A 27,488-nucleotide genomic window follows, 5' to 3' on the forward strand; every position below is an offset into this window, starting at 1 on the left:
CCACTTGTGTGTTAAAATACAACAAGATGCTTGTTTTTGTTTTCTTGTGCATAGTTCACACAGTATTACAAGGTATTTTGCATGTACAGATATATGCAATACAAAGTTCACATGCCCCCACAAGGCCTAGGCTGGTGGGAGCATGGGGTTCAGTGCTTCTTTAACTGACTTAACCCTACTGGGACCCAAAGCACGTGATGCATCCTGGGTAATTAAGTTGCAGCCATGAAGAGAGTGCAAGAGATTTCTCAGGTTCAGGTTTCATTATACTATATATCTTCTCACCCCCCTGATCTCTCCAATACATAAGCAAAGCCTCAGTAACACTCAATGCCACAACTGCAAAGTATGTGTACACTAAAGAAAAATGGTTTTAAACATTACCAAATTAGTGTTCTTTGGCTTGTAACAATGGCAGAACCCTTTTTGGTGGACCATCTGAACTCCACAGCAACTTGTTTGCGTGTCACTCATAGCATGTCTGTTTGTGATCCAGGGACAGAGCAAGCTTGAGAGTTGTTCATGCAACCAAACTTGATGTCTGTTTACATTTTAAAGGAACACTCCACTTTTTTTGAAAATAGGCTAATTTTCCATCTCCCCTAGAGTTAAACAGTTGAGTTTTACCGTTTTCGAATCCATTCAGCCGATCTCCGGTTCTGGCGGTACCAATTTTAGCATAGCTTAGCATAGTTCATTGAATCTGATTAGACCGTTAGCATTGCGCTTAAAAATGACCAAAGAGTTTTGATATTTTTCCTATTTAAAACTTGACTCTTCTGTAGTTACATCGTGTACTAAGACCGGCGGAAAATGAAAAGTGTCGATTTTCTAGGCTGATATGGCTAGGAACTATACTCTCATTCAGGCGTAATAATCAAGGAACTTTGCTGCCGTTCCATGGCTGCAGCAGGCGCAATGATATTACGCAGTGCCCGTGAGCCCCTGCTTGCACAGGGAACGTGCCTTGCAACCATGGAGACGTTTGTGAGAGACGCTGCGTAATATCATTGCGCCTGCTGCAGCCATGATACGGCAGCAAAGTTCCTTGATTATTACGCCTGAATGAGAGTATAGTTCCTAGCCATATCAGCCTAGAAAATCACAACTTTTCATTTTCTGTCTGTCTTAGTACACGATTTAACTACAGAAGAGTCAAGTTTTAAATAGGAAAAATATCAAAACTCTTTGGTCATTTTTAAGCGCGATGCTAACGGTCTAATCATATTCAATGAACTATGCTAAGCTATGCTAAAAGTGGTACCGCCAGAACCGGAGATCGGCTGAATGGATTCGAAAATGATAAAACTCAACTGTTTAACTCTAGGGGAGTTGGAAAATTAGCCTATTTTCAAAAAAAGTGGAGTGTTCCTTTAACGCATTTAAGTGACACTTATCGAGAATTATATTGAAATTTTTTTTTCTATCATTATCGATTAAGACGTACCATCCATAAATATCGTTACACTTTTATCGCCCGGGCCTAGACGCTGCTATCACGTCTTATAAATAACTAAGGTGAGACTTACCATAGAGAAACGTCGTACTCCAGTCATGATTGCGAATCAGTTTCTGGTTGATCTACTACTTCAGACGTTTCATCGTCGGACACGGGCTCGAAATGATACGTTAGAATCGATGCTATCTTTTCTGTCCATGCATTGTATACAATGTCATGCGAATTGATAGCTGTTGTTCAGTTATGGCAATGGGCACGTGGTGAATGTAGTAGACCATGTAGATTGAGCCATCTGACCAAACCGAGCAGTGTAAGCTCACGGAAAGGAGGAGTTTAGAGAGACAAAATATACAAAATATACAAAATATAGAGAACTGAGGTGAAATTAAATGTATATTATGAGAAAACAAAATTGTTTTTTTGACCTTGCATGCATGTAAACCTGTTGTAGGAGACTCCCAAAATAATATTAGGTACCTTAAAAAGGAATAATGGGGGCACTGTAATAGTTTATTTTCATTAATATTAGAATATTAGTATATTTATATTATTAATATTAGGATTATTAATATTTTTTGTATGTATTATTTGTTAATATTTTATATTTTTACCCCTCTATCTGCCTGGTCTTATAATATCTTGTGGCCTCTATGTGGGTTTACATTAAAATAAGAACATACTGTGTCATTTAGGTACTTTTATCTTTTATGCTCTAACAACAGTTATTAGCTAAATACTCAAATACCAGCTGACATTGACCATGATATAGATGTAATGAAAACCAAGTTCCAGTGAAATATTTTCACAATCCTCTATGATGCCCATCGTTATGTGTGTATTTTGAGAGGCAGTTTGTCTCTGCAGATGATGAGGTTTTGGGATGTGACAGCAATCTGAAAAACACAACTGAGTTTAGAGTTACAGTGTCTCTTCTATTTTTTTCTATAAAGGCAGTTATGTTTATGAAGGCCAAAATTAGCAAAAATGGACAATTATTTGAGCCCTTTACAATGTTAAAAGGAAAAAGTCATATAAACTAATGGGATAGCTTTAATGTTTTTTGTTTGTTTTTGGTATATGTATGCATAATAATTAAAAAAAATCTAACAATATGGATCATAAATTCAATACATCTGTTACTTAGTGGAGAAAAGAATACTGAGCAGAGCTGCTCACTCTTCTGTTGAACTAAAAAGAGAAAAAGACATGATTGGCAGGAAACCAGTTACAACTTGAAAGTTAAAATTTATAGACATTTTAAGAAAGAAATGATTTAACTATTGAGAGTATGTTTACAGTCTGTGTAATTAGATGGCTGAGCTCCAGAAAATCAGTAATGAGGTTGCTTTGACAGTTACAAATTTGAAAAACAAAAAGGCAGAAAAAAACCCTAAAGTCTAATGCAAAGAACCATTTCAGCATATAAAGGGTTCTTTAAGATGATACGGTTCTAAATAGAACGGTTACTACGTGTAAAGAACCTTTTAAAGAACCATTTTTTTTTAGAGAGTTGCACAATTATTTTATGTTTTCATAGTGTCACTCATTTTATTTGTGCAACTTCTATCTAACAAGTGCTTCTACTTTTTTCTCTTTTATTGTAGATGTGGACCTGTCAGTGTGCAAGCACGCTGGGCCATCATGTTGTACGCGAAGAATGGAAGAGAGCTACAGAGCGGCAGTCCTGAGAGACACCACCCAGAACATCAGATCATACAGCTTTGAGCTGAAATATCTAATTTCTGCACATGCCACCGCCTTCCAGGGTATATGGATGCATGCGTGGATGGATGGTAGAGGGATGAATGGATGATAGATAAGTGAAATGGATGGATAAATCTTGTAGAAGACAGGAATAGATTGATTTATAAATGTCAAGTCACCTTTATTTATATAGTGCTTTTAAACAATACAGATACAGTGATAAAAGGAAAATGATTCAATGATGCAAACAGATGAATTTATATGGATATAGCAACATATGCTTATTGGAAAAAAACTGCCTCCACCCTTCTACGGACACAATGAAGCTTGAGTCGCCTTTGGCTAGTCAGTTTTTATTTTTATTTTACTCGCCAGACTTTGTACATGGAATGCAAGAACAATGCAAATGAAAAAGTTCTACCTAAATATAAAATATAAATTTCAACACTCAAGTAAACAGTCTGTAATAAGCAATAGCACAAATAAACACAATAGAAAAGATGCCAATTAAATAAACAGTTCTTTCAAGGTATTTCATGTAGATCTAACAGTATAGTTAGATGTAGATTAGGTACACAAATTGAATAAAGTAATCAAATGTAAGATAACACTGCATAATCTTCACTTTATAAATAAAATATAGATGAATCCATATTAAAGTTACAAAAGTTATTCAATCAAGAGCATTGAATGATTTTTTGCAGCAAGTCTGTTGTTTGATTAACATTAAAAACACAGGCAGCATCAGGAATATTAGACTGCTGTCACTTTAAGACTAATGCACAGATTCATTATAGTCTTACACACAGTATATTGACATAACTGACTATTTTCTAGGATACTCGCCAGAAGGGCATGTTGACATTTATTTTGTGTGAAATTGTCCATTCAAGCGCGAGATGTGAAAGAGAGCTCAGTTCAGTACTGGCGTGCTGTCAGACGTGGCTGGGCACGTGCTTCGGATGTGGGTGCACACAAAACCTTTCACACAGCAGGCGTGAAATTTTTGTCTCTTCATGCGATTGAATGTTTAAATTGGCAGGGCTTAAAAATGTATGCAAATAATAAAACTTTAATGACGAAGCAGCACTGGTCCAATCTGGATAGACGCTCTTAGCCAAGCAATGGTGCGTAAACCTCATCACGCAATACAATTATAATTATACTTATTTTTTTTGCCTCTAACTCAATTACAGGTGACTGAAATTGTAAAATTTTCTACCCACTGGCTAATAAAAGACATTTTTTTAGTCACCTCTCTTGAAATTTGATTTACTCACAATGTAGAGCAGGGCTATTCAATTACAAATTCAGTTGGGCCAGATTTTCAAACCAAGAAGGTTAGCTGGGCCAGTCATTTTCGCGGCGAAGCAGCTCGTAACGACAAATTTTAAAACCAACACACGGTTTATTCATTGTTTCTCTTTTAACGTTGGTTATGCAAAAGGTTCATACAAAAAAACAATAAAAAAAAAAAAAAAAAAAATTCACCTAGGCTACATATTTGACCTATCTGATCGAAAAGTGCATAAAACAAAATAGTGCGCAGTAGGCAACTAGAAATATTGTTTACTTCTGATAACAAAATAAACATCTTGCACAAATTTGACCCAGGAACATCTCAAAGTGCATAAAATAATGTAGCATTTAACAGTAGTGCACAGTATTCACAACTATAACAACAATGAAGAACATATTTTGGAGCGAATAAAATTAATTGTATCCATAACGCTGTCTATTATCGTTTTGAGCGGCCCACTTAGTTTTGCGCACTCATTACAAAATAACCACATCGGTTTGGCGTTTGGATGTGGTGGTAAAGTAAACGAGTATTTGTCAGTGCAGGCAGAGGTAAACTTACGGTTTTCATCGGCAATTTTAAGTTTCTGGCGGGACCATAGACATAATACTTTATAATATATATATATATATATATATATATATATATATATATATATATATATATATATATATATATATATATATATATATATATATATAATTAGTAAGTATATTAAATTATATTAAATAATTTATAAATAATATATTAATTTATTATGCTTATGGGCGTGACCACGGGCTGGGCCACTCGGAGGTTGCTTCAGGGCCGCCAATTGAATAGCCCTGATGTAGAGTGTTGTCCTCTACATTTGGGTAAAACTCCAAAAATGTACCAATACATAAAATTCACTACAGTTTCCAGCTGAAATGAACACTATTGGCAGTGAAACTCCAAACTCCAACCATTTGTATTCCTTTTCATGCAAAGTATGTTGACGGAGGCAGATTATTGATTAAAAGAGTTTTCTGCACAATACTATGTTTTGACCTCAAAAGCTTTTAACATATAGTGCATAGTAAACTAATACATTTTTACATGTGCAACACATAACCAGCTCCATAAATATGGCTATTCTGATGCAAACTTGTAACTGACCTGGTACAGCATTGTAAAAGTTCATTGATACACGAGTCAAAATAAAAGAGCTCATGAACTGAAAGCTAAAATGGCATCGTCGCTTCAGTATATGTATTTATATCTCCTGTTTGCTTTTGTTAATGTTGTAGGTTAGATTTAGGGTAGGATTTAGTATAGGTGGTATGCTATTTTCAAATGCAATAGAGAATTAATCTTTTAGCACCAATCACCAAACATTTAGTTTCCAAAGTTCCAGCAACCAATGTTATAAAACCTTGCTACATTCATGTTCATCTGTTTTGGATAAAACTGAATGTGCTTTCAGCACCACTTACTGGACATTTTGCTTTGAAATGGTCATAAAATGTGCAAGAAACAATGTAATATTTAACAGAAATGCTGCTACAGACACATTTTTTCCAATGGGCCTGGATTGGGATGGATGGATTGCAAATTTACGGGTTGGCTGTTTCTGTGTACCTGTCTTTGTTGCCCGTAGTTTTACTTAATTGCTGTAAATGGCATAGTGTTTTTTCTCCCCATGTGGTTTGGCATCCTGTGATTGGTAGATAATCTTTAGAGTTTTATCTTTGGCGTTGGTTGTATGTGAACAGGAAGCCTCTTCTCATCGTCTTGATTAAAGCTCCAGATGTGTCTTTTAGAAAAGTATGAACTAGCTAGCTGCAAACATTCAGAAGCATTTAAAGTCTTAATTATGTTAGATTATGTTCTATGAAGTCTAAGCATATGAGGTTTGGTTGGGTTTTACTGCATTAATTTCTTAGAAGGGGAATTCAGAGTACTTGCCCACACTCTCACGAGTGTCGAACCCAGTGGCCAAACCATAATCGGCAGTGGGGCTTTAAAGAATCTCAGTCATATGCAGCCTTGTGTGTGCTTTGGCAGAGAGCACCGGTTGTTATTAAGGTCTTCTGTCAGTTCATTCATGAGTATCAAGCATTGGTGTGAATGAATGAGCCCTCACATACACTATTTCAGTCCTGCACGCACGATACGCTCATTTTAACACGATCTGCGGCCACAGACCTCCACAGAAATGGACACATACTCTTACACATTCTACATCTCACAAGAAGGCTGCAAACCGCATACATAGTTTTTGGTTATGCTCTTCAATCATCCCTTTGTCTTTCCTTGCCCGTTTTCTTTTGGCAACGAATCCCCAAGACAGCGCAGATTGTTCATTGCATTCCACTGAAGTGTTTTTAACGTTTGTGTCTCGGATGCGGAGATATGCACAGAATGTTTCGCCGTCAACAGGTCACATGCAGTAATCTGGAATGTTCAAACAATGGAGCTGATCGCCATTTACGGCTCCTGATGTGTGTGTGGAGTCTGTGTTTCAAAGACTAGTGAAATCAATAGTCTCTATAGTGATTTATAGATTCTCAACCATTGTTCTTTAGTTTCTACATGGGTCAGGGTTAGTGAGGAAGATTGGTTGTGTCTAACAAACAACAACAATTATTGCATAGACATTCATTCATTCATTCACTTTCAAGAGTTGAACCTTCAAGCTTTTATTTTGGCAGAAAACTGCAGGAAGACCTTTTAAGTTTCAGTGACAACAGGTTTACAAATGCTTCTCATTAGAAATCTAGTGAAATGCTATAAAGTTCTGTCCACAAAAATGTTGGAAATTATGCAAATGTTAAACTTTGCATTCCCAAATTCATGTTAAATTCACAGCACATGTAGAGGGCCTCTGAGAGGCTGAAAACACTGGAATATAAGGTGCTCAGTTCACCCAAAAATTAAAATTCTGAGTCATCACTTACTCTCCCTCATGTTGTTTCAAAGCTCTGTGACTTCTATAAGTAAACTTCTATAAAATCTGCAACTTCTTTAGAAGATTTTTTTTTAAATGTATGTGTTGGCTTGTATAAAGTTAAAGAGATCTTTCACCCAAAAATGAAAATTCTGTCCTCATTTACTCACCCCCATGTTGTTCCAAACCTGTATGAGTTTCTTTCTTCTGCTGAACACAAAAGAAGATATTTTGAAGAATATGGGTAAAAAACAGTTGATTGGCTTCAGTAGTATGGGGGAAAAATACTATAGAATTCAATGGGGCCCTTCAACTGTTTGGTAACTGACCTTACTCAAAATGTCACCTTTTATGTTCAGTAGAAGAAAGAAATTCATACAGGTTTGGAACAACTCGAGGGTAAATGATGACAGAATTTTCATTTTAGGGTGAAGTATCCCTTTAAAGTCAATTGGGTCCAGTCATGCTTGGTCATTCTCAGCATTCTTCAAAATATCTTCTTTTGTTTTCTGCAGAAGAAAAAGTCATACATATTTCTGAAATGACATGAGGGTGAGTAAATAATGACATTTCTCGTTTTTGGGTGAACCATCCCTTTAAGAAGAATGTATAATATGTCCCACATATTTGTAATAATTGTCTCTCACAGTCTCTTGTATTATTTACAGAAACACAAATTCTCACAATGTCTGTTTTGCTGTCTCCATCCTGGATTAATAATTACCCTGTGGCGCACTACAGACATCACATCTGATTACAGACTTAATGTAAAACTTAATTAGAATGATGATTTGAGGTTTTCCATCATTAATATAAGAATATAGTTAGAAGGCATGTGTGTTTGATTAGGTTTCTGTCGGTGTGTGTATGAACCTGTCTCTTCTCATTTGTGTGGGATCTCATATCAGGAAGTTCAGTAGACAGTTGATTCTAATTATCTAGCTTCATCGTGACGGTGGGTGTGTTTATAGTATATTAGTAAAGGATTTAAGGAGTTATTAAGGATAGTTTTTGCTCTGATCATCTCATACTAAGAAAGGAATCACAGAATTAAAGAGATGTTGAGTCACTGTCAGTGAGGAAGAAGTTTAATAGACAAAGGCTTTGTTTGGAATGTTTATTTAATGATCCTGTCTTTGTTTTATTCCTCTCTGCTGAGCTCATTTGGATTCAGAGGCCATGTTTGGAGTGGAATACTGTGTGGTTGCACAAGTTGTACAGTTTTAACATTTGCATATAAATTTCACACATTTTGTCCACTGAATCTTTTTTTTAATTATTTTTTTATTCCCCTAGTTCAAGTGTGTAATATGGTTCATACTGTACAAAAAATAATAATTAATAAAATAAAAATAAAAAAAGGTAATGTCTAGTGGGATACAGAATTCCACACTGTGTACTCTGCTTTTAAAATGCACATTTTGTCAAACTTATTTGGTCATTCTGGTGTTTTATGGTATGGTAGAATGCCATTTTGAACATAGCTAAAGAAAGGGAAACAATGAAGTAAAGGCAGTCCCTGGAGCAGCAGTCTGGCCTCCTCACTTGGGTTCATAATGACAGTGACTAATTGTCTTTCTCCCTGTGGGTAAGTGCACGAGTGAGTGTTTCTATGTCAGTATGTCCTCATTTTTGCCTCAGAGGTTTGAAAAGGTGCAAAATAACAGATGGATGTTGCGTAAAGAATTTAGATAGAGGAGAGGAGAGGAGAGAGGAGGCGAGACATGATGAGAAACGTTAAAAAAAAAAAAAAAAGTAATTTTTACGTTTACGCTCTGGAATGCTGCTCAATGAAAAATAGATGTGTGTGAAATTTCCACAAGTAATTACCTGTAAGACTGAAATCATTTTTGTTTCTTTGTCAACAAATTGCCTGTGAAAACAGGTGCAAGGTTTTGCTGGCTATGTGCCCCATTTTTCCCCTGCTAGTAGATGGCTTAACTACACCATTAAATAAGATTTAAAGGGATAGTCCACCCAAAAATGAAAATTTTGTCATCCGTAAGACTTTTGTTCATCTTCAAAACACAATAAGTAATTTATGTCCCTCCATTGTCACTATGACACTTCAAAAAATTCATAAAGAGATTATAAAACGCATCCACATTGAGCGGTTTTGTCTAAATGAACCTCATCGGTTCTTGCGGAAGCTCAAATGTGCTGTATAACACAAAAGAATGAACCTTATTGGTTCTCGCATGTCAAGCGAACAAGATTCCATTTTCCACAACTGGTGTGTGCGTTGATGAATGTTTGTGTGAATAAAAGCCTAAATTAAATCTGTTCATCATGTACAGCAATCAAGTCTCTTTAGAAAATTTGGACTAAACCACTCAATTCATATGGATTAGTTTTACAATCTTTTTATGAACGTTTTGAAGCGTCAAAGCGGTAGTTGCGTAGCTGTCAATGGAGTGACAGAAATCGCTCAGATTTCATTAAAAATATCTTCACTTACGCGTTTGGAATGACATGAGGGTGAGTAATTAATGACAGAATTTTTATTTTTTGGTGAACTAACCCTTCCATTTTGTTGTGTAGTTAAGGCATCTACTATCAGGGGCAAAAAATGGGCATGTTAGATAGCAAAACCTTGCACCTCTTTTCACTTATCAAACATATCTGATGGCACTCACAGCTTAAAGCATGGGATTTGGGCTTCCAGTGCTTTTAAAAATGTCATAGGATACTAAAGTGTACCGTATTCAAGGAAAGTGCCAGTAAAAACCTCATTACTGCTTAGCACTGACAGCAGACGCCTTCTTGGTGGCATCATGCCAGTTGCGCTCTGGGGAAACCCTTCTCTCTCGCTCACTCTCCTTCAGTCTTTCGTTCTGTCTGGCCTTTATTCTCTCTTTTCCCATTGTTGTAATTCGTCTTTCCCTTGTCTTCATCAGTGATCGCATGACTCTTAAAGTCTCAGAGGAATCCCCCTCCTCTTGTACGTCCTCCTCCCACAGATCATTTGGCCTTTTTGGAGGGTAGATTTATCCATTGACTAATTGAGCTTGCCATGTTACTTCCTTAGCTGGCCCTGAACCACAACTTGTGTCTCCTAAAGTGAAAAATAAAAAGAAAAAGATTGAGAGAGAGAGAGGCAGTTTGGCCTGAACTGACGGGCCGACACAAACCCAAAGCCTGATGTCAGCGGTGAGTGGGCTTGGGACAGGAAGTGATGCTCATACCGTACCTCTGAGCAAATCTAGTGGCTCCAGCCTCACACGCAAGGCACCTGCTATGTCATTCCCATGGTAACAGTGGAATGGATGGATTCTAAACATCCCGGGCGGCCCCTGCTGACCAGCTGTTGTGAGATGGACGCTGGTGTTCAGGGAATGATGCTAGCCTGTTGTTTGCCGTAAAGGACAGAATGAATGCTTTTGTTGTTTAACAAAGGTTAAAGAAAGATTTAGAGTGACCCAGCTGTCTGCGCTCCCCTAAAGACTAAAATGCAGTTTCTCTGGAAATGTCCAACTTCAGATGATGAGAGATTGTGTGGGGCAAAAAACAAAACAAGTCAGTTAAACTTTCTATAGCAATAAAAAGAGCTCAAAAAACTAGTTTAAAGGGTTAGTTCACCCAAAAATGAAGATTCGTTAATTACTCACCCTCATGTCCCTCCAAACCCGTAAGACCTTCGTTCAGCATCGGACCACAAATTAAGATATTTTTGATGAAATCCGTGAGCTATCTGGCCTCCCATAGACTGCAGCACAATTACCACTTTCAAGACTCAGAAAGGTAGTTAAAGGCAGCGCTAAATAGTCCATGTGACTCCAGTGGTTCAACCTTAATGTTATGAAGCAACGAGAACACTTTTTGTGTGAAAAAACAAACAAAAATAAAAGACTTTATTCAACAATTTCTTCTCTTCCTTGTCAGTCTCCTACGCAGTTGACATTGTACACATTGCAGTGCTTCCGTGCTGCTCTTGTGAACAGCGTCAGCCAATACTGAGCTGGTGTTCTGACGTAGAACCCGGAAGCACTGCACTGTGTGTACAATGGGTTTGGAGCGACATCAGGGTGAGTAATTAATGTTAGAATTTTTAATTTTTGGGTGAACTAAGCCATTAAGGTGGTAGTTAAAGGATTAGTTCACTTTCAAATGAAAATTAGCCCAAGCTTTACTCACCCTCAAGCCATCCTAGGTGTAAAAAATATCCATATTTAAAAGTTATGAAGAAAAATATCTAGCTTCTGCCAGATCGCCTTCCATATTCAACGTAAGAAGAAAGTGTAAAACAGTTCACAAAGCATACTGACGCGACACCAGTTTACACTTTCTTTGGAACTTGAATACGGAAGGTGGTCTGGTGGAAGCTAGATATTTTACTTCATAACTTGTTTAAACATGGATATTTGTTTTTTACAAAAACGCATCACTTCGCTTCAGAAGGCCTTTATTGACCTGACTTTCATGCTAGAAATGAAAGCAGTTGTTTGAAAAAGAAGTGGAGTCTATAGAAGTGAAAATGGTTTACATGGAAAACTTTACATGGTTTACATAGGTTATAGCTTGTCATTTATTGACATTTAGATGGTTTTGTATACGAGGTTGATTAACTGGAGAACCAGATGGTGGACCTGCTTTTCGATTTGGTAGATGGTAAAGCTAGTTAGAGGTGGTAGACCATCTGGGACCAGACAAAATCAACTGGTCTATCCACTTAAGACCTTTTTCCAGGCCATCCTAAAAAATAAATAAATAAATAATAATAATAAAATAATAATAATCACTAAGTTTGAACCTTCTGGTGGTAGGTAGTTGATAATGATTTCTAGCTGGTTATTAGCTATTGCAGCAGCTGGAAGTATGTATATGTATATATAAGTGTATATACAAAGGTTTGGGGTTGGTAAGATTTTTTTTTATGTTTTTGAAAGAAGTCCAAGGCTGAATTTAATCAACAACAACAACAATACAGTAAAAAAAGTAATATTGTGAAATATTATTACAATTTAAGTAACTGTTTTCTATTTTAATATATTTAAAAATGTAATTTATTCCTCCGATGAGAAGCTGAATTTTCAGCAGCCATTCCGCCACTCTTCAGTGTCACATGATCCTTCAGAAAACATTTCTTATTATTATCAATGTTGAAAACAGTTGCATGATGCTTATTATTTTTGTGAAAACTGATACATTTTTTTCTGCAATCTGAAAAGAATGTTAAAAAAAACTGCATTTATTTGACATATTTAAAAAAATGTTAAGTGTCTGTGCTGAATAAACATCTTAAAAACGTCTTAATGACCTCAAAATTGAATGGTATATTTTGTGAAGAATACATGAGTGGCCTACAAGAGCTAGGGTGTTGTGTTTGGTTGCCAGGATGTTGCTATGCAATAGATATGGTGTTCTGTCGGTTTGCTTGGGCGTTACATGGTTGTTCTATGTCAAAAGATAAGCTGTGCACCAAAGTTTAACACCTTTTAACATTTTAACAGAATTAGGGCTGTTCAAATCACTAACTCTAAGTATGAGCAATAATAGTAATAGTGATGCTTACCCTAACAAACACCACTAATGAGAGATGTTTGAAAGGCGGAAAAAAAAACAGGAAATAGGAGTACAAGTAGTGTGTAGGCCAGGGGGCGTCTGAGGAGAAAGGGAGTGGTATCATCTCCAGAGTGTCATTGTGGCCACTTTCACACGGCTTTTAGGTTGGCGTCTAGCTGCTTCATGTCTCATTATACACTTCATTACCTCAGACTGAAACGGACAACCAAACACACGATCCAAACCCAATCATGGCTCATATTCTCCACCCTCTCTCATATTCTCTTCCAACATCATTAAGTTGTCCTAAAACTGGGAGGGAGAGACAGAGAAGAGTTGGTTTGATTTCCTGTTGTTCAGTCTTTCCAGCAGCATGGTGAACCTTTCAGGAGAAATAGCTGCCACCAATCATCACAGAACATGTTTGAGATGTCTGAACAGCTGGCACTAGAAGAAAGTGTTCAGTTGGAAGAGAAAAGCATTTTTCATTTCAGAATTAAGGGATCATCAGTCCTCATTAAAGTGTTACATGGTCCTGTTCCCATCTTTCTCTCTCTCTTTTTCCAAGTGTCTGATTTATACTCTTAATCTGGCTGGACTTTTCCCAGACTTTTTATTAGTATTTTATTAGTTGAATTTCTTTGGTTATTGTCTTTTTGTTTTTGAAAGAAGTCTAAGCTCACCAAGGCTGCATTCAAAACACAAATATTGTGAAATATTGTCACAATTTAAGCTGAATTTTCAGCATCATTACTCCAGTCTGCTGATGCTGATTTGCTGCTCAAGTAATATTTCATATTATTACCAATGTTAAAAACAGTTGTGTTGCTTCATATTTTTGTGTGATACAATTTTTCAGGAATAGAAATATGAATAGAAAGTACAAAAGAACCACATTTATTTCAAATAGAAGTGTTTTGTAGCACTTTTGGTGCCACTTTTGATCAATTTAAAGCATCCTTGCTGAATAAAAGTATCACCAAACATTGGGGGTGGGGTGGGGGGGATTACTCGACTTATGTCGACTTGCGCAGTATGTGTACGGTCTTCTGCCGGAAGCTAGTTATTTGAATTTATAAAGATTTAAATATGGATATTTTTCTTTCAAAAAAGCATCACTTCATATCAAAAGGCCTTTATTAACCCCGTGTAGCCGTATGGAATATAATAGACGGACCAATCCCCCCCAGCCAGATGTTTGGTGTGACTAAGACTTTTTTTTTTTTTAAAGAAATTGATACTTTTATTCAGCAAGGATGCATTAAATTGATCAAAAACCATTATAAAGTTTGGAAGAGCTTTGATATTTAAATATATCTCCGATTGTGTTCATCTGAAAGAAGATAGTCATATACAGGATGAACTATCCCTTTAACATCAGTCTACTGTCCACTGCAATCCATTTTACAATTAAATTTGTCCAATGTGGGTTTAATAACTTTGCATTTGTATTACAAATTTTTTTCTCAAGATTAAAGACACACATGCAGATAATTATGGGCAACACAAATACTATGATTCAGTTGTTTTCCAGAAACAATTTGCTTTTGTACAGCAATTTACTGCATTGTTTCTTGACTGCAGAGACTCTTGCATAATTGAGACCCAGTCCAGAAGTGAATGATGATGATTGGAGTGTTCAGAAATATTATCGGTGCAGCGATCAGGAGACGGACGTCACTCACCTTTAACCAGACCGATCACTTAATCTTTTAGAGAGAGCAGTGTTTTCACATGCGCACACACACACTACATCCGGCATCTCAGGAATTGTGTCTTAGTGACTTTTGATATAATGGTGCAGCCATTTTAATTGCGATCTGATGAGAGAGCTGTTGGTGAAACATTCCCCTGCACCCTCCACCTGTTTCCCTTCTGACAGCAAAGACGCTGCTGAGGGGAGGGGATTGGATGTCTGCAGCATTTTAGACAGGTGGTTATGTCTAGTTTGTCTCCTAATGTGGAGCATTAAATGCTGTTGATTTAACCTTCTGTGCTCACATATGTTTGTTTGCAGAGCATTTCTGAACTCGGGGTTCAGAAAAGAATGCCTTTAATTGGCTACTTTTATTAAAAGCAGTTATATGCACAGCCTTTCAACAACATGTAAATTTATTTCATTTATTAAGTGGTTTAAGAAAAAGTTTTTAGAAATATGTGGGATTTACACCATTGAAATACAGTGACACATTATACACAAATGTCAAAAAGAGTCATAACACTAAAATGTTTTGGTTTAGTTTTTTTGTTGTTGTTGTTTTTTGAGAGCGAGAGGAGGAGGAGGAGGAGGAGGAGGAGGAGGAGGGGTTACTATTGTTTGCCAAGGCTGTATTTATCTAAAAAAAACAAAGCAAAAAAACTTTAAAAACCCTCTTTTGTGAGGAACTACTTCCTTCCACCATGGATTCAAATCTGAAGTTGACAGTTTAACAGTTGAGCCCAAGCCTCTGTTACTAATTCTAAAATGTTACTTTAGAACTAGTAATGAAGGAACGTTGAGTCGCTTCATTGAAACTCATTGTAATATGTAGAGTATTACAGAGATGTTCACGAGTCTTTTATCTGGAGTCTGAGTCAAGTCTGAAGTCTTTAAACTGGAGTCCGAGTCAAGTCTGGAGTCTTTTGTCACAAGTCAAGTCTTGAGTCATTAAAAAAAAAAAAAAAAAATTCTCATAATCAAATCCTCTATTTTATCATAGTTGTATAGACAAAATGATATGATCTTTCTATAATCTGTTTTATTTGAAATTAAGGTCCTATGATGTAAGGGATAATGTACATCCAGTTTGTTTCTTTATAATCCATTACAATGTACAAAACAGTCGTCCTGGCAACACGAGTAGTCATTTTCAATACAGTCGCAAAACAGACACAAGATGGCGCCAGTGAGTCAATGTTTGTTATACAGCTTCGTCGTTATTGACGACAGTCATTATCAGAAAATATCAAACTTCAGAATGTTTAAGAATGTCAATTGAAAACTCTACACATGCCGATCGTGATACGTTAAAATATGAGCTTTAAGTAATAAATGGATTAACATCTCTATCTCTCTCTTATGGACACACAATAAGAAATAGAAAAGCTGCAAATAATATGAAAAGATTGATAAAACAGTGCTAATGTCTAGATTTTTTTGCTCATATTTTAACAGGCTGGCAGCTACACCACAGTATAATAGCTAGCTGCGTGAGTTAATGTGACTAACCTTTGTGGATGCGATGTCTCATAAAATTTGATGATGTTGTTCCAGTGTCTTTAATTGTTTTACCATGTTCTGTGCATCTGAGCGAGTGCATTACCTGCATCTAGCTGATATTCTTGAATGTTTGAATGTCCGCTGAGGAAAGCGATATCTTTTGTCTTTGTCCTTTTAACATTTAAGACATTCCCACGACAGCGCTAGTCAATGCATGTGTCAGTTGCGTCTTGTAAGATGTTTAAAGTAAAAACAACATCCTTGTTTCCTTGTTTTAGTCCATTTCAATATAAAAGTCTTTGCAACTGATTCACTCATAAAGACAGTCTTTGCTGCCATCCCATGGCTTATTAATGTAACTTTCACTGAAGTCGAAATCACTAATGGACTTTTTCTCAATACCAAAAAATATGGCATATTATTTATATAAAATATTATTTATTGAAAAATACAAATTTAATTAAGAACAATAGTCATTATAACAGTATAAAAAGTAAAATAGAAAATAAACACAAGCAAACAGTTCAGTCAAATGTACAGGATTAAAAAAAAAAAAAAAAAAATATATATATATAAATATAAAATATATAAATAATATATATATATATATATATATATATATATATATATAAATAATATATATATATATATATATATATATATATATATATATATATATATATATATATATATATATAATATTAGAAATAAAATGTAATGAAATCTTGCATCAGTTTAATGAATCCTTGCTTTAAAAAAAAAACAAAACAACATAATGATCCCAAACTTTTGTAAGGTAGTGTACATTTACATGTATTAATTTAGCACATGCTTTTATCCCAAATAAATTAAAAATGACATACAACAAGAAAACCATTTTTTTTTTTTTTTATGTATTTGATTTTTTTCAAGTTGTTCAATTTGATCCAGTTTATTAGACGGCAAAGCAAGGAACGAGAACGGCAAAAGGGGGAATGGGATCTGAAATATTTTGATTGAAACTCTCTTCTGTGTGTGTTAGAACTTAAAGGGATAGTTCACCCAAAAATGAAAATTTGATGTTTATCTGCTTACCCCCAGTGCATCCAAGATGTAGGTGACATTTTTTCTTCAGTCGATCACAAATGATGATTTTTAACTGCAACCGCTGCCCTCTGTCATTCAAATAATTGCAGTAGATGGGAACTTCATATATAAGAGTGAATAAACCTTGCTTAGACAAATCCAAATGAAACCCTGCGGCTCATGACGACACATTAATGTCCTAAGACACGAAACGATCGGTTTGTGTGAGAAATCGAACAGTATTTATATCATTTTTTACCTCTAATACACCACTATGTCCAACTCCGTTCAGCTTCCGGTGAGTGAGGTCTGATCGCGCTCTAACAACGGAAGTGACGGCTCATTGAAGTATATGGGCGAGACATCACTTCCGTCACCAGAACGCGTTTTTTGACCTCACTAACAGGAACAGTTTCATTTGGATTTGTCTAAGCAAGGTTTATTCACTCTTATAGATGAAGTTCCCATCTACTGCAATTATTTGAATGACAGAGGGCAGCGGTTGCAGTTAAAAATCATCATTTGTGATCGACTGAAGAAAAAATGTCACCTACATCTTGGATGCACTGGGGGTAAGCTGATAAACATCAAATTTTCATTTTTGGGTGAACTATCCCTTTAAGTTAACCATTAGTCCAATTAGTGCTTTTTCTGTACCAATGTTTAGTTGTAGCAACAAGCAACAAAAACTGGTAGCAACAAAATCCATTCCCCATTTGTGTGTCAGCGCAGAGCGGACGTTCAATTTATTTCTCCCTCTTGTTAACTGTTTTTGAATCCCAGCATTGCTCTCCATTCTTCAGCTTCTCATGCAGAAGTTGCATGTGGTAATGTGACGCGTTTTCTCATCACAGCTGTTTTAGTCAGAGGACAGGGACGTATGTATTGTCACTAATTAAAGTGGGATTTTATAGCCCCCCTACAGAGGAGATGAACTCATATCTGCGTCTGACCCGTATGAAACACGAGCCCTTGGCTGGATTACGGGGCTTTCTGGGGTGGAAGATGATCGACAGATGATGTACTCTTCATGTCTCGGACCAGCTAGCCCTTCGAACACTCCAAACGCTGACCGCGGTCACTGAGGAATGCAGCATGGCCTTGTGTGTTGGGTCTTGGCTGTGACAAAAGTGGGTCACTGTGGGTTATCAGGTTTTACTGGATCAAACATGTAGATTTACCGTTGAATCCAGTACAAAAATGAGTTCATTAGTTTCTGAATGTTTATTGTTCATAACATCAGGGAATGTTTACCTATCCCAGCAGCAGTAGTTTGAGGTGGAAACACCTTTTATATCTTATCTTTCCACCATCATTTGTTCAGTTTTACTCATCTGACTGAATCCCTTCGCCAGCAGACTGTGCGTTTAGGAAATGAGTCTTGGTCATTAGTTGGATTAGTCATCTCTAAAAGCCTTTAGTAGACCCTCTTAAGAGGCTATATAACATCCAATTATATGGCTGTAAATCTGGCCCCCATCTTGGCTCACTGGCATCGCTGCAACACTGCAGTTGGCCAGCTCACAAACCAGTAACATACAGAGTGTTACTTTCCTCCTGAGCCCAGTGATGGGGATTAATCCTCCTATCATAAACCTTTACTTCTCTCCATTGAGCTCATTTGGATTCAGAGATGTTTGAAATGGAATACTAACGTACTTATTACTTCATGCTGTGTGGTTTACTGCCTACTGTTTAAAAAAGTATTTGTGATAAGTGTTTCAAACTGTGGTTTGCTACTTTTGTCACGTCCAGTTGTTGTCAAATGAAAGAATTGGATTCACAGTCTTCGTTCCTATTGGTAGTCACTGTGCATTTGCAAAAGGTTCAATATTGTTGAACTTTGTTGAATCGCTAATGCTCACAGATTCTAATGTCATGTCATATTACCACCTCCTAATGAAAATTAGTGATTGTTTTGACTTTGCATCTCATTGTCATTTCGAACTTAATGCAATAGAGAGTGGTGCCATTAATCATCTTGGAAATAAATTTGATTATTTTTTAGATTTTTAATAAAAAAATTGTATAAAGATGACTTAACTTTCAGCAGCTGATCAAATAATGAGTTGAGAAAGACTTGATAAAAATTATGGCAGATATTTAGTTTTTCAATGTCTGCTTATTATAACCGAATTTGGGCTTTGGGTATACAGCAGTGTTTCTCAACCCACAAAAGCCAGATAAGCAAGGCTGAAATACCACTTTATTGGCACTTGTTGTAGATTTCCCCTACACACCTGACTTAAGTTTACCTGGGTCGTCTCCTAATTGACGCTTAAATAATTTATACTCCATCGCGTCTCCTAATCGACATCGGCTGAGTCGGTCAGTTGACCAATGTTGGCCCTTGACCCTTTTTGACACTAAACCTGGGAGACGGATTTCAAGTGTCGAAGTTGCAGCGCTGCACAAAAACAGAGACTTCAGTTGTTGTCCTTGAATGCCTTTAATCAAATCACGGCCAAGAGAGTTCTCACCAATCAATCTCAGAGAATCTCTCCAGTCAGAAGAATACAGCAGGTTTTATAGGATTTCAGGTGCATCTCACAGTCACATGATCTATTACTCATAATCATCAGTCTTAATATGATTTGTTCAGATTTGATTGTTTCAAATTTATTCTGCTTTATGGCCGAGTAAATTTAGATTAGAACAACTGAATCACAGAATCATCAAAAATCACTGGGTTAATAGTTCACTGATTACTCAATAGGTCAAAACAATTTTTATAGAATTTTTTATATCTAGAAGGATGCTGTCTAGCCAGCACAGCAAAATGTTCCACTGTTACAACACATAGTGTTTGATTTCTATGGTTTACTAATGTTTTGCGAAGTTACAAAGCAGAATGTGGTGCAAAAGCCTCATCTGTACACTATTTGCATGTGCGTTGGCGGTAACTTTCATGGTTTTGCGGCATAAAATTGTGATCGGGTTCTTGAGATCAGCCAAAATTAAGCCGCAAAGTAAAGTGGCACAGCTCAGCTCTCTTTACTTTGGCTCGGTTCGCTTTTCCACTGCAGTTTAGCACCTCTTCAAAGTGGGTGGGATTATAGACCTATCGTTATAGTTGTGCCGTCTCTACTGCCGTTTGGTTTGGTGTCTTGTATCACAAATCCACACTGGTAGTGATGATTCTCTCTGACCAATCAGTAATCTGCAGTGTTTACACGTCACATTTTAGTATCTGTACGGCTCGCTTGCAACCTCAACCGAGGTGGTACTATTTAAAGTGAGCCATACTGAGCCGTACCGGGCTGTACCATGCAGTGGAAAAACGTCATTAATGACTAACAATCTTTACATGCTATTGGAATTATCGTAAATACGAGTTTCCTAGTTAAAAATGGGACATGAATGCCCTCTCAAGTCGTATTTATCCCTGGGGAACTCTGGGATCATTTTGACACCCAAGTTCCTGAGCTGGGTGTGCCATAAACTTTAAACATGGCAGAGGGAAGAACGATTGCTGCTGTGACTGATATTGTGTCTTGTAGAGCAAATTTACATATAATAATTATTTGAAGCATATTGTATGTTTATACACGACAAAAATAGCCTGTATTTGACTGAAATTCCAGAATCGTCACCAAGCTGACTATCTAGATCAGGGGTCTCAAACTCAAATTAGCGGGGGGCCGTTTCTGTGATTGACACCTTATAGGAGGGCCATATTAACATTCAATCGCAAGAAAGCGCAACATTTCAGAAAATTTACTTTCCTTTGCATTATTTCTCATTTAGGCCTACTTCAAATTTCATTAGGCCTACTAAAAATTGTTATACCTATACTATAAATATTTTATTTACCATACTAAATGTAAACAGCAGTGAATCTCTCATTGTTACAGAGTGTAATATAATTATATAATACTATTACTAATATAATACTACTTATAATACTACTAATATACTAATATAATTTAGCGCTTTGGGTTTAAGAAAAGCGCATTACAAATAAAATGTATTATTATTATTATTATTATTATACTACTAATTTACACAGCTGAGACACAATTGTCCAAGATGCCGTTTGAGCACCGGTAACGTTTAATAGTTGCATCGGATGCGTTTCGGTGGTTTAAATCGACGCTCGTGATTTAAAGTCGAGTGCTTTTACTGTAATTTAGGCAAGCGCGCTCATAATAGAAGCGACGACAGACGCCACTGGAGCGAAAGAGCATTGGAAAGAAGGAGAATGCGGCGCGGATGCTCCTGTGACGCGATATGTGAATGCCCTCATAGAACGGCGACTTTTTCTTTGCATATCAGACAGGTAGCAACTAGTGAATAATAATAATAATAATAATTTAGCGGGCCGGATTATGTTTAATTTTTGAGATCAGTTGCGGGCCGGGTAGAGGGGGAGGGCGGGCCGTAAATGGCCCGCGGGCTGGCAGTTTGAGACCACTGATCTACATAGTGCTGTGAATGTTTATATGGTTGTCAATGAATGGGATGCTAAATATCATTTTGACTTTAATAAGATTTTCCCAGTGAATAGGCAGGAATAAACCTGATTTCCTACATGATTCCTGTTCTTTCTGACAACAAAACACTTGAATACGATGGGCTCGTAATAACGACTTAAGAAGTGGGAAGACATTTCTGATAGCACATGAAAGCAGCAATAGAATATGATTATCGGCCAATGCCGATCAATTGGAGCATCCCTACTTTTTACATATTGCATACTGCAAAAATATTGTTAGCATCATTCCAAACAGTCTTAATTTTAGGGCAAACCGAAAGAAAGAATCAGTAATACAGTATGTATCTCTGCTCTATGAACCAAACAAGCCATGTAAAGCTTTGCAATTTGCCCAGTAATAGTTCTGACAAATCAGATGAACAATGTCTGGCAGTTCTGCTTTAATGGTGAAACACTAATAGAGCAACAAATGGTTTCAGATAGCATTTTCTCAGCTGTCAGATCACTGTTGGTTTCTGTACAGGACATTTAGTTTGCTGTGTGTGCTTGTCTGAGCAATGTCAGCCTTTCGGTGGGTTTCTCAAGGGAGAAACTGTCCTTCTTTCTTTCTTTTTTTTGTCCTATGTTTAAACATTTTGCAGCTCCATATAGATCATCCCTGATTATTCTGGAATTAGTGACTAATTAGTGTCTGTGCATTGTGAAAAGCTTATCTTTAGACATACACACTAGGAAAAAAAAAAATGGTAGAAGCAATTTTCTCTGATCAGTTGCTTATTTCACAAATAATTACAAAGAAACAGCGAGAAGTAGAATAGACTGAAATGGTATTTTCTTGTGAAAGAGAAGAGCTGTGGCATGAGGCCTCAAAGCCAAACACATTCACCTCTCTCAACTCCCTGTATCTTTCTCCGTTTGCTTGTCCACTTCTGGTGTTTTTACGGAGCGTTCATGGCATGAGGCTGCCCTCTGAAATGCTGTAACCTTACACTGGCACATTCTGCTTGTGGTTTGCTGCTCTCATTCCAACCATCTCGCCTATACAGACACACATATATATACACACACACACACACACACACACAGGCATGCACATTTACAGTTCATATGCAGTCACGAACACGCAGCGGGACATGGCAAGTGGCCTTTCCATTCCTTACTTTCTCCTTCTACAATACTCTTTCCTTTTTTTCCTAGTGGTTTGCATGTGCTCTGACACTGTAGGCTGTGGTGCCGATATGGGCAAAGTGAGTTTGAATCCCTGACATTTCACAAATCTCCTTCCTGTTTTTTCTTTCTATCACTGACCTCTCTGTAATGTTCTTGTGAAAAAAAAAAAAAAAAAAAAAATGTCATTACAGTCCAGTCAGTGTGGTTCTTCCACAGTTTCAGGAAATCAGTCACACAAATCAGTATATATCTTCACAGGTGTTGAGGCATCTGAAGTCTTCATAAGTGGCTGCATCCAAACTGGAGCTGACATACTCTCTAGTTACTTCGGAATGGGCATCCCAAGATAAAACAGACAGGCAAATGGAAAATAATTAGCCTAGCTGCTGTTTATAACATTATCCATCCAAAGATAATCATGTGCATTTGATCTGATATAACTGGAGTACAAGATTATGAGAAGAGATGCATTATATGAATGCTTGGCAAAAGAGCTGTGTCTTTAAATCTAGATTTAAATTGGGAGATTGAGTCTGATCCCTGAACATTATCAGAAAGGCTGTTCCAGAGTTTAGGAGCTAAATGTGAAAAGGCTCTTCCTCCTTTAGTAGACTTAGATATCCTATCTACAAGTTTCTAACCCTGGGGTTCTAGGTGCAACCAGTTTCTAATCCTAACCCAGTTTTTTGATCTTAAAGAGCGTGAAGGATTGTAGGGTGATAGAAGATTGGTTAAATACACAGGAGCTAAACCATTTAGGGCCTTATAGGTCTGTAGCAATACTTTATATTTGATACGAAACTTAATAGGAAACCAAAATTGGTTTTATATGATCATATTTTCTTGACCTAGTGAGAACTCCAGCAGCTGCATTTTGGACTAACTGTAGCTAGTAATGCATTACAGTAATCTAGTCTAGATGTCATGAATGCATGAACTAACTTTTATGCATCAGAAACAGATAAAGATGTTCTGTAGCTTAGTGATCTTTCTGAGGTGGAAGAAGGATTTTTTTTTTTTTTTTTTAAATATGAAATATGATATTCAAAGGACAAGTTGCTGTCTAATATAACACCCAGGCCTAGAGGATGAAGTAACACTACATCCTTAATCCATAAATGCAAATTGTATTCTAAGAGATTCTATGTACAGGTTTTTGGTCCAATAAGTAATACATCAGTCTTAACAGAAGAAAATTACACGTCATCAAATATTTTATATCACATTCTGCCAACTTGGATAATTTGGAGATTTCATCTGATCGTGTTAAAATATATAACTATCATCGGCATTACAGTGGAAAGTAATTAAATGTTTTCTTATATTACCAAATGGCAGCATATATATTGAAAACAACAGAGGGCCTAGCACAGACGTTATCTCTGATTTTTCCCCATTTAAATATACAAATGGTGATGGTCTGATAAGTACGATCTAAACCAACTTATTGCCTGTCCCTGAATACTAGTGTAATTTTGTAGTCAATCTAAGAGTGTTTTATGATCTAGTAAGGGTGTGACGAGATCTCGTGAGACTAATATGTGACAAGATTTCTCATCGAGGTGAAAAGTAGTCTCGTGATATTGCCATGACAGACTTGTTAGGATGATTAGGAAAGAATATGCCACTGCTACATTTACGCCTTCACTGTCGTTTTGCTTTATATTTAAATAAAAAACATGTAATTCAGTTGGATAACGGTCGCCGCCGCTCCATACAGAGTACGTGCGATCACGAAAGTGAAAGTAAACACAAGCGCGCATTCAAACGCGATGTCAATACCCCACATTTTGAAAGCAGCTCCCTGATGAATGCAAATATTTCTCAATATGAAAGCTATTTTAGGCTGGGCAGTGTAGTTGTAACCATCTCTTAGCTCTGTATCAAAGAAAAAATTGGTCTTATTTGCACTTTGAATGTTGAGAGAGGGCGATTATGGTTGCACTTAATGTAAAGTGTTACCATACAAATGAATAACAGTTTTCTCTTAATCTTATTAAGCACAAACAATAAGGTTTCATTTGTTAACATTAGTTAATGCACTGTAAACTATGAACTAACAATGAATGACTATTTTTATTAACTAACATAAACAAAGATTAATAAATACTGTAGCAAATATATTGCTCATTGTTAGTTGATGTTGGTTAATACATTAATGTTAATAAATCAGACCTTATTGTAAAGTGTTAACATTTTTATTTATACTGTTTTATTTCTATGATCAGTTTGTGGAAAGAGTTCAGTTAGGAGGTCAAAAGTTGTAGAAGCTCATAAATCATGTACAGTAAGGTCTGAAGAGACTGAAATCACACAGAAGAGAAGTCAGTCAGTTGAGTTAGTGGCAAAACCTTTTACAGTGCTTGAGTATTGTTGTCTTTTACTGCATAAAGTAGAACTGAAATGGCTTTCATTACAAGATGATTAGTTAAAACGTTTCAAATACACGTGCAGAATATTTTTTCTTTTCATGTATTTCGCCATTGAGGATTTCTTAAAAATCTTGTCTCGTCTTGTGAACTCAATCTCGAGTCTCATCTCATCTTGTGAGCTACCTGTCTCGTCACACCCCTAATCTATAGTGTTGAACGCAGCACTAAGATCAAGTAAAACTAGTATTGAGATACAGCCTAGGTCAGAAGCTAAAAGTAAGTCATTTATAATTTTAAGGATTGCAGTTTCTGTGCTATGATGTGGCCTGAATCCTGACTGAAATTTTTGAATTTTTGAATTTATATATATATATATATATATATACAGCTATGGAAAAAATTAAGAGACCACTCCAAGTTCAGAAATCAATGTTAAGTGGTCTTTTAATTTTTTCCATAGCTGTATATATATATATATATATAAAAACATCTTGAGCATATAGGGTGTATAGTATAGTTGTAAGATTCAAAACCCTATCTGCTCAAGATGTTTGCCAGGCTCCGGGTTTCTTCTGATTGGGCCATTGTTTTAATACTAAAGTTACAAAAGTTTCATTTTTTAACATGATATCTTTATAATTTAACGTTCATGGTATAAAATTCTGAAACAGCAAAATATGATGCAGCATAAAGAGGTCTGTATGACATGCATAGACCTACAATTAAAAAAACAGAGAGTGCAGACAGAGTGCCAGAACACTAAGTGTGAACGGCCCCTTATGGGGGGCAGTGTGTTCGAACACAGCTGTTGTGATTTGGGGGAGTTTAGTTGTTGTCCTGGTCCATTGTGATGGCACTGATGGAAGCCTCCGCAGCTTATGGAGTGAAATGGAGAGCTGTGCTTCTGTGTGTGTGCGCGAGTGTGTATATATGTATGTCTGTTGACCGGTCTCAGTTTCGGTCCAGTTGCCGCTGTTCCTCCATCCCCTAACATGCCTTCAGTCTGACATCAGTGGCCTTAGAGAGAACGGCACCCTGGGTACAGCCTGTGTGTGTGTGTGTGTGTGTGGTCATGCTCGACTACAGCGCAGCTGAATAGACAGGCAGCTCCTGCATTAACAAACCACTGACCAAACACAAGTCTAGGCACGTGTGTTTTTGTGTATATGAGAGAGAGAGGGCACAGAAAAACCACAGAATAGAGCTACAGAATTCTTTTGCCTCTTTTGTCCATCCTTCCTGTGACTCAAAAGTTTTCTGACTGGTTGAAAAGAAGTAGTTCAAACAAAAATGAAAATTGTTGTCATTTGCTCACTCTCATTTTGTTTTAAGTCGCCATGGAATCAAACTAACTCTATACCTATATGATATTTTGTGTTATATGTTATTAACCCTATATGTTATATATAGCCCTATGTTGTTGTTTTTTTCTAAATGTATATTCTAGATCTTATTGTGAGCAGTCAATTCTTGCATATGTTTCATTTTTTACAAAATGTTTTGACCTTGTTTAATCAAAATGTCATAACTGGATCTTCTGGACCACCCTGTAAAAACTTGTTTTTTTTTTAAAACACGTCATTTTTTTCTTTTTAATCTGTTACACTCGGATGTATGTCGCAATATGGAAAATATGATCTGTCTCTGCTTCTGTTTCATCTTTAAACTTTCTTCTGTGGAACAGAATGTTAGACAGGATGTTCATGCTGCTCTTTCCATACAATGAAAGTAAATTGGCACAGGGTCTGTCAAGCTCCAAAAATGACACAAAAGAACCATAAAAGTAGTCTATATGACTTGTGTGCTATATTCCATGTTTTCTGAAGCTGTACAATAGCTTTGTGTGAGAAACCGATTGCAATGGAAGTCTGACAGTCTTGCTTTGTAAATCTTGCTTGTAAATCTTGCTTGTAAATCAGCCATGGTCACCATCCACTTTCATTGTATGTAAAAGAGCAGTTTAGCCTTGGACGCTCTGCTATAAATATCTCCTTTTGTGTTCCACAGATGAAAGTCATGGGTTTCAAAAAAACACAAAGGTGAGAAAGTGATGACAGAATTTTAATGAAATATTCTTTTAAAAGGACGAGACCAATCTAATGGTTTGTTGGTTGATTTTTTTTTTTTTTTTTTTTTAACAAAGTGAACTTTTAAGTGAACAAATCAGTCTTGTTCATTCCCATGCTCTGACTCATGTTTTAAGGAAAAAAATATCAAATAGGTGTGCACATCCAAACCAAACTTGGGTACTGGTGCTGGACAAAAAGTATTTATGTTTTTGGACAGTGAAGACCTAATTGGTTTTTCTAATAAAGTTTGGAGCTTTACTTTTGACATTTTACATTGAATTCCTTTATTGTTTTTAAAATTAATT

General features: G+C 36.5%; 1 protein-coding gene across 2 annotated transcripts in view; it reads left to right on the top strand.

The window, feature by feature from the left end:
- The window catches only part of gpc5c (glypican 5c), a 170,279-nt gene that overhangs the window by 14,210 nt on the left and 128,581 nt on the right, over positions 1-27,488 (top strand). For both annotated transcript variants that reach the window (XM_067363461.1, XM_067363462.1), the window contains exon 2: positions 3,064-3,225. In XM_067363461.1, the coding sequence (XP_067219562.1) occupies positions 3,064-3,225 (162 nt within the window). The remainder of the gene's footprint in view (positions 1-3,063; positions 3,226-27,488) is intronic.

The sequence above is a fragment of the Chanodichthys erythropterus genome, chromosome 16 (assembly GCF_024489055.1).
Source record: "Chanodichthys erythropterus isolate Z2021 chromosome 16, ASM2448905v1, whole genome shotgun sequence".
Taxonomy (NCBI): domain Eukaryota; kingdom Metazoa; phylum Chordata; class Actinopteri; order Cypriniformes; family Xenocyprididae; genus Chanodichthys; species Chanodichthys erythropterus.